Source organism: Periplaneta americana, chromosome 5 (genome assembly GCF_040183065.1).
Source record: "Periplaneta americana isolate PAMFEO1 chromosome 5, P.americana_PAMFEO1_priV1, whole genome shotgun sequence".
Classification (NCBI taxonomy): Eukaryota; Metazoa; Arthropoda; class Insecta; order Blattodea; family Blattidae; genus Periplaneta; species Periplaneta americana.
Genome location: NC_091121.1, coordinates 114,679,838 through 114,699,834, shown reverse-complemented (window position 1 = coordinate 114,699,834; position 19,997 = coordinate 114,679,838). Strand labels below are relative to the sequence as shown.

General features: G+C 34.9%; 1 protein-coding gene across 7 annotated transcripts in view; it reads left to right on the top strand.

Annotated features, from left to right (window-relative positions):
• Zn72D (Zinc-finger protein 72D) overlaps positions 1–19,997 on the top strand; it is a 140,225-nt gene that overhangs the window by 14,897 nt on the left and 105,331 nt on the right. For 6 of the 7 annotated variants that reach the window (XR_011332181.1, XM_069826401.1, XM_069826403.1 and 3 more), the window contains exons 2-3: positions 4,296–4,361; positions 4,941–5,098. Coding sequence is in view for 6 of the 7 variants with exons in the window: in XM_069826401.1 (XP_069682502.1) it covers positions 4,296–4,361; positions 4,941–5,098 (224 nt within the window). In the remaining variant the exon portion in view is untranslated. The remainder of the gene's footprint in view (positions 1–4,295; positions 4,362–4,940; positions 5,099–19,997) is intronic. The other variant, XM_069826404.1, reaches the window with a different exon arrangement.

Genomic DNA, 19,997 nt, shown 5'->3' with positions numbered 1-19,997 from the left:
GGCGAATTTGAGTATGCCTTTGTACTAGGGAAGATTTCATAATGGTGTTAATTATTCCCATTGTTTTAAAAAATAAACAACAGTTTTGGGTAACTGACTTAACTGGTAGCAGTTACATTAATACTGGTAACTTTCTGTTCCTGTAATAGGCTACGTTGGAATAAAATTACAATATTCTTACCTAATATTGTTGTAAAAGATATAGATTGTAATAACACATTTGAGTTAAAATTCTTACCTTCTATTCTTATAAAGGTTTTTTTTTTTTTTTTTTTGCAGTCAGCAATACAAATCCCTAACTTCATAGCTAGACAAACAGTCCTACACCAAACCTTAATTACTTATAATTTTATAAAATTAGAACTGAGGAATAATTCCCTTCCTAGCTAGGTTCAAACAATGAATTATTACTAACTACTAAGGGAAAGTGTCATTGTGTATGTAAATTTTGACTTTTCTTTTTAACTCCTTCATAACAAATTACTAATTATAGGGTATCTAAGCAAGGCTCTTTTGAATCATCCAAAGCTCTACACAACCTAATCAGGTAATTAGGTAGCCTATGTTTGGTTTAGTTTCACTTATTCTGAGACTTCTTTTCAACAGATACAGTTCGAAAATAATTTTAACATGTTAATTCCAATTTGGAAACCAAAATCACCATAAATATACAAAATATTACTGTCAATATGAATAATCACGTAGACCTAAGTATAATGTTACATGTACAAAATAATATCCATCACTAATATAACCAATGTTATTTTATTAACAAGTCAATTGTTTGTATGTCCAAACTTTACTGAAACGGATGCCATGATCACATTCACACTTAAAAATTTTCTGTAGTTTATTTTGACTTAACTTTCCATTCTTAGATGTTTTCTTTTATCCTAGCGGCATCCTCTGCAAGCTAAAGCACTACACGGTTTTTTGTATGGTCTTAACTTTTGGTATCTTGAATGAAGTTTCAGACACTATTTTCTGAGCTCCTTGGCACAAGGATTTTCGAGGGCTTTGTTCTAATCAAAACCCTATTTCATCTAATGTTCTCTCTGTTAAGATCCATCTATTCACTTGAAGCTTCCTGTTTTGTATGGAGCCTTACTTGTTAAATTTTTTGTGCGTCAGGATATTTTTTTTTTTTGGGCACAAGAAAATCTGGAAGTAGACTACGGAATTTTTAGGGACACTTTCTTAAAGATTTTTTTTTTTGTGAAAATATTGCAAATAAAAATGCTTTCTGCAGCTGAGGAGTAGAAAGGCATCTATTACAAGGGTAAACACAGGCTAAAACCTGAGAGATCAGACTCACAGCTGACTAGTTGCCTTGAACTGCAGTGGCATTTCATTTTGTCCACTTTACTTGGAGAAATGGTGTGTTACTGTAGGTTGAATACATAATTAGGTGGCTGCAAAAAAAAAAAAGAGTTGAACTTATGCACTAATGGTAAAATCGGCATTTTGAGACACAATGAAACTGTTAACAGTAGTATTTATTTCATATGAAATATGAAAATACATAACCTGTTTGTTTGCTCTTCCAAGCAAAAGTAGGCATCTATCATTAAATTCGAGGTTTGTAGTTGTAACGTCCATAAAAACTACTCAAAAACGAACAGGGATATTGCAATAAAAATACTCATTTGTCATTTATTCTTAAATATTGGTACGAAATTGACAAGTTTTTCTACAGTATTTTCTAGTGTGTTCTTAAGACCACCAAACAGAAAGAAAAGAAATCCTTGTGACAAAAATAAGAATAATTTAGTTACACAAAGACTAAAATTGACAAGCATTTTGAAAGTTTGTAACGTTAGCACTGAGTTGTATTTCTACGAACCTGTACAACAACCTGACATCTCTCTGACATTGGCTGCAATTATCATGGCTGCAATTGTCTTGTGGGATTTCATTGAATGCATGTCTGTAATTTCTCTGATAGTATGTGAGTGTGCTATATGGTTGTCAGGTTATCTTTGAAGCATATCTCAGACGTGTTCAATGGTATTTAAAGTCTGGGGAGCGAGGTGGGAGATGATTGATCGTGAAGGTCTTTCTGGGCTTCCATGATTATTGCAGCTCAATATACACGTGCATTATCAAGAATTTCTCTTGATCAGCAGCATCACACCTGTCTGAAATGTACTCATTGGTGATTTCCCCTGCAAACCTTGACCTTTAGTGCTTCATTGATTGAATGAAGTCTGATTCGCTAGCTTAAGGACACATCTGCTCAAACTATATCATTTCCACCATAACAAGGAACTACTTGCTGGACATATTGCTGCAACATGCAATAATTGAAGAGTGACTTTTCAAATGGTGCTAAGTCAAAAAAGCTACTTTTTCAGGAAACATGATTTTTGGTAAATGCAAATATCTTGAAGGTACTGAAAGGAGACTTTGGCAGTTAAAAGATTATGAAAAGTGAGCTTTCTTGATACATTTTAATTTTGGAAATTGATATTGTGTTAGGTAACAATGCTGCTAAACATTTTAATCTTTCAAAATGTGCTAAGTCACTTGACGTAACACGTCTTGAAGCAAATGCTGGGTAACTTTCGGTGCTGGACCCTGGACTCATTTCACTGGCATTATCACCTTCATATCATTCAGACACTAAATAACCTAGATGTTGATACAGCGTCGTAAAATAACCCCAAAAAACACGTCTTGGGAAAAAAATGTTGTGCACTTGTTTAGTAATTATGTAGGCTATGTTTATTTGAACTTTTTGCATTACATATAAAACTGAAAGTGGGCAATGTCATAATAATCAATGTAATATCACATTACAAAGAAATATGTTTATAGCTGATGCTACATAAGTGTCAAATAACAGAATCTATAATATTACCAATGCCCACTTTGAAAACATGTTGTTTAGTAATTATGTAGCCTATGTTTATTTGAACATTTGGATTACATGTAAAACTGAGAGTAGGCAGTGTCACATAATAATCATTTTAATATCACATCACAATGACTTAGCACAGTTTGGAACATAGATGTATGGGAAATTATGTTAACCTATAAAATAATAAACCTTTCATAAATGACTTCGCACCGTTTGGAAAATCACTTCAATTACCAGCAGACTTGTATACTCTCTGACATTTGTTGTCAAGAGGCAGTATTTGGACTTTTCAGTAAACAGACCATTTTCCCAGGGAGTTCAGGCCATGCTAATCTTGCTCAGTGATGGGCTGGTGTAAGTGCTAGGTGTTATAATGGTCTGTAGGAGGTCAAACTTTCTTCCAGAGCTTGTTTTTGATTGATATGAAACCGAAAGGCCAGTGACATTCTGAAGGTCTTGTTGTAAATAACTCTAGCATATATGTGGGTCTTCTTGATTGTTGTGACGGTCCTGTCTAGCAATAGTCTTAAGATTTGATCCAGTGGCAGGTTTTCTGATCACCAAACCTGTCTCTCAAAAATGAGAAAGTATCCTCGTATTTTAGATGTACTCATCAAATTTATATCAACCTGATGTTCATGTCGCTATTGTAATCTAGTTGTATTTGCAACCTGATTCCTGCATGTTAAATCAAAGAAGATTGATGAGAAAGGCAATCTTGTTGTTAAAGCACAATTGAAAATTAAATTAAAACTTTATGTAAAATATGGTTAGCACATACTCATTATTTACGAAATAATTTAATTAGGTTTAAAATTCTTGTTGTGCAACATTGTTGTTTTCATAGCTATGAAAATGATATTGCATAATTTATATGAAAATGTTACCTGGGAGTATTCCATATTGCAATATCCCTACTTATTTTCGAATAGTTTGTGTGTGTGCGCGCGCGGGTGTGTGTGTGTGCGTGCGTGCGTGCCATTCAGGATTTAACAATGAAGTTATCTTTCTTCTTGCTTCCCAATATTTGACATATGATTCACAGAAGTCTCCGGAGATTCGTAATTTGCCAGGTGTTCCATGTCCATATACTCTGCCATCTATATTAAAATGTCCATTCTACCATACATGGATTTTAGCATGTTTACTAGCAATCTGTCTTACTTTCTTTAAGATATAGTTTGGAATTACATAATAACGTGGTTTGATAGGTTGAACTCTTGAGTGACGAAAACTTGTTTTTCTTTATCCTGAACCATTCTTGCCAGTTCAGATTATTTTTTTTACTGTAAGAGCCCATCTACGTTCCACTGTAGTATTTTCAGTGTGTTGGAGAGTCGAGAAAATTCTTGTAGTTGTCCTAACCCGGAGATTCAATTGTGGGACTACTTTAACTCCGGAATAGTTACAAGACTCATTTCCACTTGTGTTATAGGCCATTTTGCGCTATCCAGAGTGTGCCACATGGAGGCGGCCTACTTTACACCGCGCTGGGAGAAAAGTATGTTTGACAATATTAATTTATGTCGGTTTAGTCTAACAAAGATTAGGTTTATGGGCAATTTACATTCATTTGGAATTTGTGGTGGTGCTATCTCGTGGAATTCATGTAATTATAGATGGCAACGTCTTGCCCAAAATACAGAGTTAAATGGATAACTAACAGTCCGTTAAATGTCACTTAGGCAACACTATTGATTTAGTGGTCCATTAAGTTTTAAGATTTAGTTAACAATAAATTAACATGTTTATTGTATGGGGCTTGGCGACATAAAATATATTTAAAATTTTTGGATTTGTAATTTGGAAACGGAATAGATTCGAATGTGAGAATATGAAACTTTTCAGCAGTGTTGTTCACTGTAACATAAGTTTACGAAATTGGTTGCGACATATTTCTATAGATATATTTTCTTTTAGTTACAACTTCAGAAATGCCTGAAAAATATGATTTGTGAAAGATTCGATTTACTTTAGAAACATTATGTTCTTTCTTACAGCAAAGAAAATATTTCAAACATTCCTTCTGAATGACAGGCTAGGATTACTTCTGTTTGAAAAAGTAATTTTTATATTTCAGCACTGCAGGGGCTGCAGCATACCAGACAGGACAAACTGGGTATGCCGTGACTCCAACAGCTGCCACTGCAGCTACTTACACTGCTCAGAGAGCTGGTACAGGGTACGAAACTGCATATCAGACTGCAGCCACTCACACTACAGCAGGCACATATGCAGGTAAGTTTGTACTTTGGAAGTGTTCGAATGGATTGCATGCAGCAGAAATATCTTGCTATGAAAATTCATGTTCTAATTGTTAATTTCTTCTGTTTCTTTATTTACATTTTATGTTGGCATGTATCAATCTTCGATGTATAGAAATTTCAGCCTTAATTATTTTCTATTACAATAAAGTAATCTTTTAAAACTGCTCTTATATTTTGGTCATGTATTTGTTTGTGTTCTTGAGTTATCTTTTTATGATTGAAACGTTTAAAATTTAGTGAAGGCAACAACATTATAATAACTAATATTAAAGGATCAGTACGCCAATTTCACTTCCTGTTACTTCTAATAGCAATTTTGTAATACTCAATAGGACTTGTTTTATGGGGTTTGAATGGGAAGTGATGACTCCATGAACTTTACGTAACTTTCTTGGTCTCCAATATTTCTCTCGCATTAGGATTAGAGAAGACAAGATGATTCTCTCAACCATTTCTTCCTGAAGACTGCACGATTGGCAAAGTGGTGAAGTAATTCCAAATCTGCTGAAGTGGTGTGGCAAGTAGTCATACACTGAGCGTAATCTAATGGATTTAATTGCTCTTTTCCTTCAATACTCAAGAATTATATTTTGTTGCACATTGAGACACTCCCATTTTTTTATTATTTGAAGTTTCGTGGAAATTGTATGCTGTTCATACCTTCATATTTTAAGTTTATTAGTCTTTTAACTGTTAAAGTTAATCTTCCAAGCAAGCAGTACTCTGATGTCTTGTGAAATGCCATTTCTACCAGCTATTTCTAGTTGTAAATAAAGATTAATTTTTTGGTCCTACAGAAATTTTATGGTTACCCCATTGGTTGTTAATGGAGAAAAATTCGCTCTGCCGCCAGGAATCGAATTCAGGTCCCCAATTTTATGCACTGGACACACTAACCACTGAGTTATGCTGAAGCTCAATCCTCAGCGCTGGATTGAATCTCTCTCCTTTAGTATTTTCCCTCAGTACCTTACTCCATGTTCGACATTACAGGGTGAACTATAAGTAATATCAATAATTCTGGTGGGTGATTCCTTGAGTAAAGAGGAATAAAAAAGCCAAACACCATTTTGTTATATTTTGAATAGTTTTCCAGAAAAAACGTGCATTTTAAAATGCATGAATTATGAGAACTTGAAACATAGCGCCCCTACAACCAGCTGGGTTGTTTCTCTGAACAAACCCCTCCACCTGGGTTGTTGTAGGTAAGTGTCATCATGCCATGTACATTGCATTTAAACTCATAAGAAATATTACAGTTGATATACCATTTCATTTTTGTTTAAAATGTGTTAGATAACTGAGAATGAACATTGCTTGTTTCAAGTTAAAATCTTGGATAATTTGAAATAAACTCTGCAATCTAATTTTAATTAAATGTTGATAGAACACAGGCAGTAAGACACACTTCTTTCAAACTAAATGGATAAGATTAAGAAATAATTTCTACACCCCATTTCAATTGAATATTCTAGAAATCGTTAACAATAATGATGCATATATCACGTTATAAAAACAAAATTTTAAAACATTTAAATCTCTAAAGGAAAAAATAAAAATACAATATGCTTATTTCACGTTGAAGTAACGAACAGAATTAAAATAGTAATGTTATGAAACAAGTGTATAATGATATAAGCTAGTTTATTACATGAGTAAATGTTATGAAACGAATGTAATGAGTTTCATATCTTTTACGAATGTAATAATTATTGTATAACATTGTAAATGAGTTTCATACACTATTTTTTTGAAAGACAGTATTATAAAAGAATATTAATCAAGAAATATCAGATTTGTAATGTGTAATTTGATATTATGGTTTATGAAAAAAGAGGTTGCAATGACAAATTTGGTATATTAAATATTATGGCATTGGCAAATCGTTTCATAATGTTAACTTTATGATACAAGTTATGTCTTCATAACAGAATTCGTGACGTTTCAGTTGTCATAATATTTTACGGCACTAATATGACAGTGTGGTATATTAAGCATGATTTTCACTAACGATAAAGACTGTTTATGATGTACAAACAATTTTATTTTCAAACTCTTCGACTTAATTTTAATTACATATTCGGTGAACATAGCCAATAAAACCAATAAGAAAAGCTTATTTTACACTATACAAATGTAATTAATGATTTTAAAAATCTTTTTTTGTCATACTACGAGCATTTTCTTCAGTCTGTTAAAATAAAAATAGTACCTGCCACTTTAATTTTTATAGTAGTAATTGGTAAACTTACATACAAGAAATCAATTCCTTGTATCTGCCCAGGCAGCTTTACAGTGTTGTTACAGCACAGCAGAATTTAAAATTCCTTTGTGGAACAAAAACTTCCATTGGTTTGGATCAAATTTCTGCACATTTAAATGACAACTAAAATTATTTGAATAATTTTTATCATAATACACTCCTCTCTTAAACTGACTGAGCATATTGGGAATTAATTTAATAGCTTTCCCAAAATAAAGTATGAAATGTTTTATATAAAATAATTTTTTTTTTTCGAAAAGGAAGCACAAACGAGCAAAATTGTATTAAGCTTTTTTATTTTAAATAACTCAAAGAATAACTCCTTGAAATTAATGACATTACTTATGGTTCACCCTGTATATTGACATACACTGAAGCCTCAGTTGTAGGCAGGGAAAATGTCTTGTTTATCCTTTCCTTATAAGGCAGTGGGGAGTGAGTGAACGAAGGTAAGGTATTTGTGTACAGTTGTCTCTTGATAGTAGTCGGGTGTTTTGTGTTGAGCACAACCACGCTTGAAAGAAAAAGAAAAAGAAATTTGTACTCGAAAACTAAGTTTGCTGTGATAGAGAATAAAGAAAGGTGAAAGTGTGGCAAGTGTGTATAGAACTGTCCATACCAGAGTACATTAGTGAAGTGGAAGAGGAGTATTACTGGCAACAGTGATTTTGATACTATTTGCAGTTCAATTCTTGAAAATAGAAAAACAGTAGGGACCAACACTATAAACAATGGAGAGATTATGCTTTTTCTTTGCTCTCTCAAAAGGATAGAAAAACAGAGACCAACACTATAAACAATGGAGAGATTGCTTTTTCTTTGCTCTCTCAAAAGGACCCGTATGTACTGTGATATATAAAGGAAGTATATTTTATGCGGTGGCACAAGCAATAATGAACTTCATTCTATTTTTGTAGTTTTTAATCCTCTAGAGTGCAGAGTTCTTTCATGACAAAGATGTCACAAAAGTTTAAAATTTTTTCTTGTTTTAATTTAATAGTCGTCCATTTATCAGATAAATTTATCAGATAAATTCAACTGGAATAAATTCATTTCCTTTAAAATATACTTATTTGTTACATTCTTGCGAACTAATTTACGAAATTGCCTCGGTTCTCTGTTGGTAAAATTACGGTATACAATGATAACCTGAAATAGTGAATATTGTTCTTGTGGACCCTGTAAGGTGGCTGAACTCTGAGTCGATGTGCTCCCTTCTAGAATCGAACTGCCTAAAATCAAACTGCATACAATTGAGGCTTCACTGTATATTAAGTCTACTGTGATCACACAAGGAGCACACTCATTTGACTTGGTGGCTGGGATTCCACAGTATATATGCACTGTTGCGAATGATAGATGTAAAGATTGTATAGGACCAAAAACTTAATGTTTACAAGATCATTTGCCGAACAGTGCATATATACTGTGGAGTCCCAGCCACCAAGTCACTCAAATGAGTATGCTCTTTGTGTGATGACAGTTGACTTAATATACATGTCAATATAATATATGTCGAACATGAAGTAAGGCTGCTAAGGGAGAGAAAGATTCGATCTGGTGCTGTGGATTGAGCCTTGGTGTAGCTCAGTGGTTAGTGCCCAGTGTGTAGAACTGGAGACCCGGAGAGAACTTTTCTCCATTAATAACCAATATGTCTTTAATTTAACATGTTACCTTTGAAACTCATGGGTTGCTAACTCAACATTTCCCAACTCTGCCACATAAGCCTAATGTTCCTGCCTTACCATGTTCGTATTTGTTCATTCAATTTATCAATAGTTACCACAACTATAAATAGCTTGCATTCTTCATTGAATTTTCACTAGAATGATACCTGCTGTTCAAGTTGTCAACAGTACCTTAAATCACAATGATGAGAATCACACACAGGATTTGATTTTTCACAGAATAGTTAGACAACCATTTATTGTAAACAGCTTCCTGTCAACTGGGGTGCTAGAGGAGAACCAATACATGTCACTGTTTGCATGTCAGAGCTGCTGTTTGTTGAGTTTTGAAGGTGGAGATATTACATTAAACCCTCGTATTACACTTAAATAGAATGTTAGTGAAGTACCTTTAGACCTTCAGAATGTATTGCTATTATTATTGTTCTTATGTGACATCCTACTTTGTACCAATGAAATGTAAAGAAATCTTGAATTTCAATGGATGATAGGTGTATATTGCTGAAATCGTATTATTTTTTTTTATCATTTTCGTTGTATCATCTCCATGTTCATTTGTTCTCTCAGTCTCCAAACCTTTTTTCCATAAATCACTGAGCAAGAATCGATTAATCACATTAGTCATAAAATAAAAATGGAGAGCAGTTCAAAATGTTTTGGTGATCCTATCAAATTGGCAGGATATAGCAATGAATCTGTCCTTAACCATATCTCCAGATTAATGTAGAGCAGGGTTGGCTAACTTAATACCTCTTGAGAGGCAAATTTAATTTAGAAAATTCCAGCAAGAGTCCATACGTTTAGTTTTATTGATCCAGAAAGAAAAATAAAAGTTACAACACACATACCGGTACTGTAATTTAATAGACCAAGGTCAAATGCCTTGAAAATTGTCACCACAAAATAGTAATAGGAAAAAAAATATTTCTTTTTCAGCAGGAATGAGTACAAAAATCTTACGAAATAAGTTTTTTTGGTTATATTATAAACACTGAAATACTGAAACAATTGTCTTTAGAGACAATTAATATTAGGTACCCTCCACAAAACTGCCTTCATTTATACACCGATGGATCCTTGATCTCCAGAGAACAAGGTGCTGGTGCAGGTGTTACGTGCTGTCTCTTCTCACTTTATAGATCACTTGGATATGGAACAACAAGTTTTGATAGTGAAATCATTGCAATAAGTGAATGTCTCAGGAATCTTCTATGCCACATCAATAAATTTAGGAATGCAGTTATATTGTCAGACTCCAAAGCAGCTATTCTATCAATCGTCTCTAAACATACACCTTCATCTCAAACAGCAGAAGTAACTAAAATGCTCTCTCAATTAATATCACTCAATAAAAGAATTGTATTCCAATGGATACCATCCCATTGTGGAATCCTGGGAAACGAGAATGCGGATGCTTTAGCAAAGAAGGGCAGCACTGCTACTTACAGACCTGTTACTAAATCTACATATTACTCTGTGAAGAGATTTATTAAATCTACATACTTAGACTTCAACCAACAAAATTTGATAACACAATCCCAAGGGAAAAAATGGAACTCTCTGCATCAAAATCCACAGTTAATTCCCGATTTACCACGAAAATCGTCTGTAGCTGCATTTAGATTGGCAACAGGCCATGATTGTTTGGCTAAACTCCTGTATAGAATTGGAATATATCAGTCCCCTAACTGCCCATTGTGCAACTCAAACCAAGAAATGGATTCGGAACACCTCAAAATCTGTGCTTCATTGGCTGGTCATGATAATATCTTTGAAAAATATTGGAGTGCAAGAGGTCAAATGACTATTGTCAAACACCTGGCATTAGAAAACAACAACAACATGGTTTTTATAGGCCTTCCTTGAGGTTGCACTCCTTTAAAATCACTAGCCGGAGCTGCACTCAAACGTAGGTTCGATCCCCACTTGGACTCATTAGCTGATCGGTGTTTTCCAAGATTTTCCCCAACTGTAAGACAATCTGCTGATAATCTGTGACGAATTCTCGACCTCATCTCGCCAAACACCATCTCACTATCACCAATTTCATCGACGCGAAATAACTTAGTAACTTAAATAACCATTGATATGTTTTGGCATGAAGATTCCAAAAAAAATTATGCACAGTGCACTTAATGACTAAATAACTTTTAATATATTTTGCGATATTTAGTATTTACTACAATTTTATTTCATATATATTTTAAAGAATTAGCATCGCATTGGGGCAACAAAAGAAAAACACCCTCACACATTATAGTGAACGTTAATATTATCAGAATCAAATACATCTTCATTAATGTTAATTATGTCCACACTATTGTAAAATGAAATTTGGTTAAATTCATACCTCACATAGCTCTGTCGGCTGAGGCGCTTACCTACCGATTTGGAGGTGTGCTTGGACATGGGTTGATTATTTGGTTGGGTTTTGTTCCGAGGTTTTTGCCAACCATTATTAGGTAACCTATGGCAATTCCTCGGCCTCATCTCGCTATCACCAATCTCATGGTTGCTAAATAACCCAATAGTGTGTCCTTAAATATCTAAAAAAAAATCTTATGTCATGGCAGAAATTAGGGATATCAAACAATTTTTCTTGGCTTGTTATGGATGGCTACAATTTGCTATTCCTTATAGTTAATATTACTTGTATTACTGGTACATCTTTTTTTTTTTTACATAATTATGATTATATGAAACAGATTTTTAGTTTCCTTTAGCCTAATGTACTACCAGCAAATTCCATGGGCTTTAAAACTGTGCAAGTATAGTAAATAGAATTTAACTTCGTACACAAATAATTGCAATATTACACAGTATGAGTGAACTATGTACACCATATTTATTCCCTTTTAGGCATTTTACTAGAGCAACTCATTCTTCTCCATCATAGTCCACCTGGTGTTTCAACTTGTAATGTAGTTTTATATTGTATTTTTTTATATTGTACTATTTGCGTACTAAGCATTGTATATTATATGATTTGCTACAAGGCTACATAAGAACAGATTTCCCATTCTATATTAAAAAATCTATGCAAAGTAGGGGTCAGCATGGATCATGTGTATGGATTTAGACACAGCCATTTCTTGGACTTGAAGTTCGTATGTCTCCACCTGCCAAAGCACTGTGCTAGCAACTTGGTCATTAGAGGCCCATGCTTGTGGCAAACCTGTGGCAGCTGCCACGATGGCCAAGCATGACATGACTGCTAGGTGGTCAGGATAGGCATCGGACTCCCAAGATATGTTGTTATTCTTGCTTTGTTATTTCATCTGAGTGGCAAAAAGAAAAGAAGACAGCAATGTCTTTTGGAGTTCCCATGATTTGGTGAGAACCTAAAGATTGTGTGACCATTTGCTACTTTTGCTTTACAAAAATTTCAGGATTTACTGGGGAGAAAAAAAAAACATTTGTCTATTCAGTGTCTATTTAAACTAGACCTATTCATATAAACTCCACGAGATCTTTTGTTTGGCACAGAAATCAGCGCACTAGCATATCAGTCAGATTTATAGCCTGGAAATTCTCATCTATGCTGAAAACTGTTGCCACAGGTCCTCACCCACACCTTGTGTGGCACCAACTCAGTCATGCTCGTATCGTAATTGTATGCCCGATCAAACAAGACCACATTTATTTCAATCATGCTATTAGTCACTAAGTTGTAGTGTTGGAATGGCTCACCTTGCAAATGTTAACATCGCCATTTCCATTCTGGTACCCCATGTGTGAGTTTGATTTTAAACATGTATTCATGTCAAAACGCTACCAAGGATGTTGGACCCAGCTATGATGAACCAGTGAAGCCAGCAGTGGTTCCACTACAGGGAAACTCCCGATTTGACCTACAAACTAAAGTCAATTGAAGCATAATTCTGACTTTAGAGTATGAGGTCTTACAATTCATTCGAACATCTTTACATGCCTTATAAATCAAAATCATATTTAATTTGTTGTTTTTCATTAATATGTGCGATAAAATGCTTTTTTTTAGGGATAATTGCATATCGGTATGGGTATTTTTAAATATATGCACATTAATATATTATTAGAGGGACGTACCAATAACTCAGAAATGCAACCAACCCCAATAGAGTATTTGAATGCATTTTCCTAATTCATGAGTTCAAGTTACCCCTTAATCACGTATTTTGATCTAAGTTATTGGAAAAAAGATAAAATTTGTTGACTAATGTAATTGTTCATTTAATTACTGTCTGTAGAAGTTTTTTTTATCTCTCTAGAAGTTATAAATAATTCATTTTATTAGTATGTGTTCCAAAGGTAAACAAAAATATGACTATAGATTACCAAAATGTACTGTTAACAGTTATGATAAAAAGAGATAAGTGCACAATGTGCAATTTGTATCAATACACAATCATTATTTTGTTTCCCTCAATGGCATCATTGAGTGAATCAAATTGGAATAATTAAGTTTTTATCAGTTTCATTGTCCCAAATAATATCGTGATGCTGACTACACATTCATAACTGTGAGTGAAGGTTTTATACATTAATATTTTGTAAATGCATTTTGTTGATATATTAGTTTTAGTGACATTTTATTCGTGAAATAGCCCTAATAAATACCGTTCTGCTATGCTCTGCTGATAAATTTTATCAGTAATCTCAAATCTTTTCCTGACATTATTTGTGATAAATAACACATTAACCCATTATATCCCGAAATAAAATATTTTTGAATTTTTGTACTAAATTTGAGTTCTAGTATGCCCTTAGATCACTTATCACATATAATGGTTTTATTTTGAGAATAATGTAAGTTACATGTGTTTTTTGAGCCGTATGAAAAATCATACTCTGGGCGTTGGTGTGTAGTACAAATAAATTTTCTGTTCATATGAGTAAACATTTGCTGCACGTGATGTTTTGTGTGTGTTACACTATATATGTACTAATGACAATAATAAGTTGATACATTTTGTAAACAATGACACTGTTTCGTGTTAGCAAATATATTGTTATCGCAAATGGTATTGCAGGAAACTGTTCTTTGGATGTAAACCAACATTACATCTCACACATAGAAAGTTAGAATACTTTCCACACTTCTTTTGATTTTTACTCCCTCGAGAACATTTTCCTAGTCCCAGAACATTGTCATTGCATATGTTGGTAGCTACAGTAACTACACTGTTGCCATGCCACTTGATAAGTGTTATCCAGTTTCTGTCATCTTGTAGTGCGTGGTATGAATCTCTGGGATCTCTCTTCATATCATGTAATGGAGCTTTCTCCACTCGATCATTACGTGCATTTCCTGTGCAGTTGATACCATTTTCTGACAAGGTTTTGAGAAGAGGAAGAGAATTGAAGTAATTGTCAATATAAACTGTACATTTCTGAGGAAGGAATTCAATATATAGTCTTTCGGTAATAGCAGTTCCAAGTGTTTTGCCTTCTTCTCTATCACTTGCACCAGTATAGGGTTGAAAGCTAACGAGGTAACCCGTGGATGAACAAGATACCAACTTGTATCCATACCGAATGGAATTTCCACGAATAAATTGTTTCATGGAGTGATGCCCATAGTATGGTTCCATTGCTTTGTCCAGAGAGAATTTATTCCCTAGTGGGACAACGAGGCTTCCAACTTGATGTGTAATAAATGGTCGGATCATATATTTTGTCTTCTGGTATTGTTATCGTTCAAGTGAAAAAATCTATGTATCTGATCGAAGGAATTTCTTTACATTGCATTGCTCGCAAGAGCATTGTTGGTGTCAGGTCGTCTCTACCAGTAGTTACATACGACGATGCATAATTTTCAGTATCCAGATAAAAGCAAAATCGCTTTGTATTTGTATACATCTTCTGAGGGAACTGGATCACGAAACCCTTTTTTGATGCATATTTTACACTTTCTCTAACAATGTGTTCAACAATTGCATCAATTATATGTCTGAATATATCAATAGATGCGGCCTTATTGTGTAAACTACTTATATACAGTATGTAGGAATGTAATCAGGTATTTTTGCAATACTATTATTAGAATCCAAATTTTTTTCAGTATATTTTCTCTACTTTTACTTTCTTAGGTCTTTTGTGTACACTAATTTTACTTTTTGTTCCTTATGTTTCATTATGACCTGAAAGTGAATCTTCTTTATCTGTACAAAATTTCAGTACCTTGGAAAAATTATCAAATACAGATTGCACCTCCATTTCCTGACTCAGAACATCTCTCCATAATTCTAGAAAATGTGCTTCTCCCCTCCTGATCATTTCCAGCATCATCTTGGTCGCTATCTAGACAATCACATGGTGGTACAAGAACCAATTATTCTGAGATACTTTTCTTACGTCTTGTGCTACTTCATCATTCCCATCCAAATACTTCTAATACACTAAATATTTCTTCACTGGTGTACACACCTGTGGAGTAACGGTTAGCGCGTCTAGCCGTGAAACCAGGTGACCCGGGTTCGATTCCCGGTCGGGGCAAGTTACCTGGTTGAGGTTTTGTCCGGGGTTTTCCCTCAACCCAATATGAGCAAATGCTGGGTAACATTCGGTGCTGGATCCCGGACTCATTTCACTGGCATTATCACCATCTCATTCAGACGCTAAATAACCGGAGATGTTGATAAAACGTCGTAAAATAACCCACAAAAATTAAAAAAAAAAATCTTCACTGGTTTCCAGAACCCTAAAACAACACGAAACTCGTTACTTCCAACGTATGATTTATCATACACAACAATTCAACTTGTCCTACTACAACAATGTAATGGAGCTATCTGTCAATAATGGGATTATAGAATCAATAAAGTTCATTCTTTATATTATTACATAAGAAAGCAAGAAAATTGCAGTATTATATAAAATAAAGCCAAAATTGTTTACCTTGGTACGTTTTTGTTTCCATTGACAGGCATCCTAATGTTGTCTACTGTACTAAAGGACAAAAGACAGTTTCACAAACAGTGAAACTTTTTGTGTGGTAAATTCAAACATCCTTGTATAATAAGAACAGACAAAACCCTCATAACAAACAATATTTACATTGTTAATTGAATAAACAAAATTACGTATTTCTCGTATGATATTTCATACGCTGGGATATAATGTGTTAAGGTAGATGCTCACTTACTGGAAAAAATTTGTTTGGTGCGTTCGGATATTTATTATAGTGTAACTATTTTACAACAATGTGTGACTTTTATTTTTAACTTTAATCACACACCCGTCAACAATGGATATTCCACTCAACACAGCAACACAGTAGTCGTTATTGCACTCCACACAACGACATTGACAATTCACTTGTATTATTCAGAACAACAACATTGTACTCCTAATTTCAACTAATGTTCACAAAGCACTATGTAAACTTAGCGGCAAAAAGAATGGGCAGACTCTTGGTCGATAGAAATGCTGTTCTGTTGCGCGGTTCACTCGTGTAAACGTAACCCACTGCAAGACATTGCTGTGGTGTCTCTTCATTGAAAGTCGTCCATCTATAATGCAGTAAACCTTACGAGCAGTGTGTGGCCCAGTGGTAAGAAGTCTGATATCCGTACAAGAGGTTGTGAGGTCGTCTCACGATATGGTAAAATTACTATTTTTTTTATTTTAATTTTTACTTAATTTATTAGTTTAAATGTGAAATGGCATTTGTTAACAAACTTTGTTATGCCTGCCTTGTAAAAATATTATTGCCCATCACCTGTGGACTATTAATAGATGATACCTGGCCTGTATAAACAAAAATACTTGTTTCACATCCTAAAAAAACTTGACGCATATCAAACACAAATAAATAATTAAATTAACAAAAACAAACAATTTGTTAATATATTAACAAAAAAAGGCCTTTGGTGGGGACTAGTATCTCGTCCATAAACCACCTGCGTCAGCAACTGCCCTCATTCTGCGCGGCATGGAGTCCACAAGATTATGGAACAGGTCTAAATTCTTGGCCATCTCCTCCCATGCATCTAGAACTCTATCCCACAATTCCTTAGGTGTCCGAACGGGTGGTTGTTCTGCCCAATTAGACCGTAGGATCCTTTTGACTGCAGCCCACAAATTTTGAATCAGATTCATATCTTGTGAATTTGGAGGCCAGTCGACTGGGTCGACATCATGCCTCCTCGTAAACCATCTTTGAATCCAGTTGGCGATGTGTATCGAATGATTATCCTGTTGGAAGAGAAGTGTTCCTTCTGGATATTGTTTTTGGGCGGAAGGGATCATTACATTTGCCAAAATGTGTTCGTAGACTTCTGCTGTAAACCACCGGTGGATGTGTTCCAGAAGTCCTGCCCCATTGTATGACATCCACCCCCAACACGTGACCCTCACGCAACTCGACTTGTTAATTTGTCTCACGAAGCGTTCATTGTATCGGTGGCCATTGATACAATAAACTAGGGCAGTACTATTGTTGCTATTGGGGACAATTGCCTCGTCTGAGAAAATGACATTTCTCCAATCGAAGTCCTGTCGGAGAGTAGCATATGCAGAATGCTATTGGAAACAATTACCTGGTCGGAGAAAATGACATTTCTCCAATTGAAGTCCTGTCGGAGAGTAGCATATGCAGAATAACCTATGCGAACCAGGGCAATGAGTTATTGTTTCTGTGCCATCTTCAAGCGTAATGACGAGACAGAACGTTGTATTAACAGATTAGTAGTATTGCTTGAAAAAGAGAGGGAGGTTTATTATTTATTAGAGTTTGGGCATATTCTAAGAGACATCGCCACATAATTATAGCTTTGCGAGACACACATGATGGCAAATTTGTAATTAAAAAAAAATATATTGGGGGAGATTCGAACCTTGAGCTCTACTATCAACTTGTTTAATAGACCAATGCTGCTGTGACTGTTAATATCGGTTCGGCATAATATGCGGTTTTTCTGTTCATATTCGCTCCGGTTGATTTTGTATTTATTAATTTTATTATTTTTTCACTCTGCAAGGGTCCTGACATATCTAGAATCAACCCGCCATTCGATTTTATTACATATTTTAGACTCTTAAACAAAATGCAGCAAATTTAAATGGTTTAAGTATGTGTTACCTAGTGAAGTACAGCTTTGACGAGACGAGCATGTGCAATGTTGTCTCTGGAACTTAGAAATTGTCGGCCGGCCCATTCTTCTTGCCGCTAAGTGTGCAAAACAAAACTGTCAGTTCTCAGTTCATTCGCCTTGGCTAGTTCTTCTAGCTTGCTCACTCAAGTTCATGGTACGTCGAACCCCAGGCTTTCCAGATACAGTTCACTGCACTTCGAACCCAAGACTTCCAGATATGTGTCGCCTTCGCCTGGACGCTGCCACAGTTACGGACTCACTCAAGTTCACTACACCTCGAACTCAGTTCCTCTGAATGTCTCTGCTGTCCAAGACTAAACTAGCTCTCTCGCAGCTGGCTGGCAGACTAAAGACTGCTCGCGCTTTTATTTATTTACCACCATTGTCTAGAATGTTATGCGTAGCGAAGCCTCTGGATTTCCACAACATTCTACTTCCAGGCACTTCCTTATTTCTGCTCTCTCTGCCCCGTGCTGGGACCGCAGCTCTTTCCCTTGCTCCGTGCCGCGTCGTCTCGCAGTCTTCCTTCTCGCCCAATGGCGCACTTCAGCACCTGCCAAAGCCAGAGTCTCGTCTCCCTGCGCCTTCCTTCCCACGCGCCATTCCCCGACGTGGCCAGAGTATTCCGGCCTGCCGCCACAATAGTATCACTCACTCCTCCACATTTCCGAATTGATCATCAAATTGTGTTGTAATTTACTGCTAGAAGCATTATTTAATATGTTCTGAATTGAACCTGGAAATAAAATGAATAGATCTGTAACTTAAAATATGAAGAACATACCTGGTTGATTCATTATTGTCCCAATCTCATCCCATAAACCTATGTTTTTTATGCATATTACTTCACTGTTATTTATTTATTCTAATTTGATAAATTATTAAGCTCCTTACACTGTTGGACTAACACAATAAGTGTCGCGTCATTAAATTTCATTTGTATCTTCAGTATTACTAAGTATTATTAAGTGACCTAAGTTCTGAATTGTCAGTCAAGTTACAGCGAGCTCAGAATATGTGCGTCAGATACGTGTGCAACATCCGACGGTATGATCACATATCACCGTCCTTCGCAAGTCTCTCGTGGCTCCGACTTAAAGAACGTAGAACTTTACACTCTTTGTCTTTACTCTTTCGAATTATGCACACTTCAACACCAAATTACCTTTCGTCTCGTTTCTCTTATCTATACTCTAACCACAACGTAAATACCAGATCACTTATCTGTGGCACGCTAAGTATACCTCTTCATAGAACATCTTGTTATTCATCATCTTTTACAGTATCCACCTCGCGTCAATGGAATTCCTTGTCACAAAGTATTAGGGGCTGCAAGACAATAAACACCTTTAAGAACAGCTTAAAAGATAACCTTATTAGCATTTCACTCCAATCATACTGATTTAAACTATCACTGACTACATTGTTACTTTTTTCTTTAGACATCATCCTGATTGTGCTGTATTTTAATTGTCTCGTAATAATCTCTTTCTATTATCTAATATTATTTGAAATATATTAACATTCTATGTATTTTAGTTTAATTCTGCTACACAGTTTATTTCAGTGTTTAATTAATAGTTCATAGTATTTTGTTGTTTAATTTGTAAATAACTTTTGTATACATGTAACTCTCATCTAAATCAAATTGTTGGATTCTTTGTAAGTTCATGCATATGTATATACACTTTTTGCTGGTTGAGTGGAAGAGAAGGCCTTACGGCCTTAACTCTGCCAGCTAAAATAAATCATTATTATTATTATTACTGCTGTTGGAGGCCTTGCAATAGATAATTGCCATGACATTCTTTATTTCAATCTCGTACAGTACGGTAATCT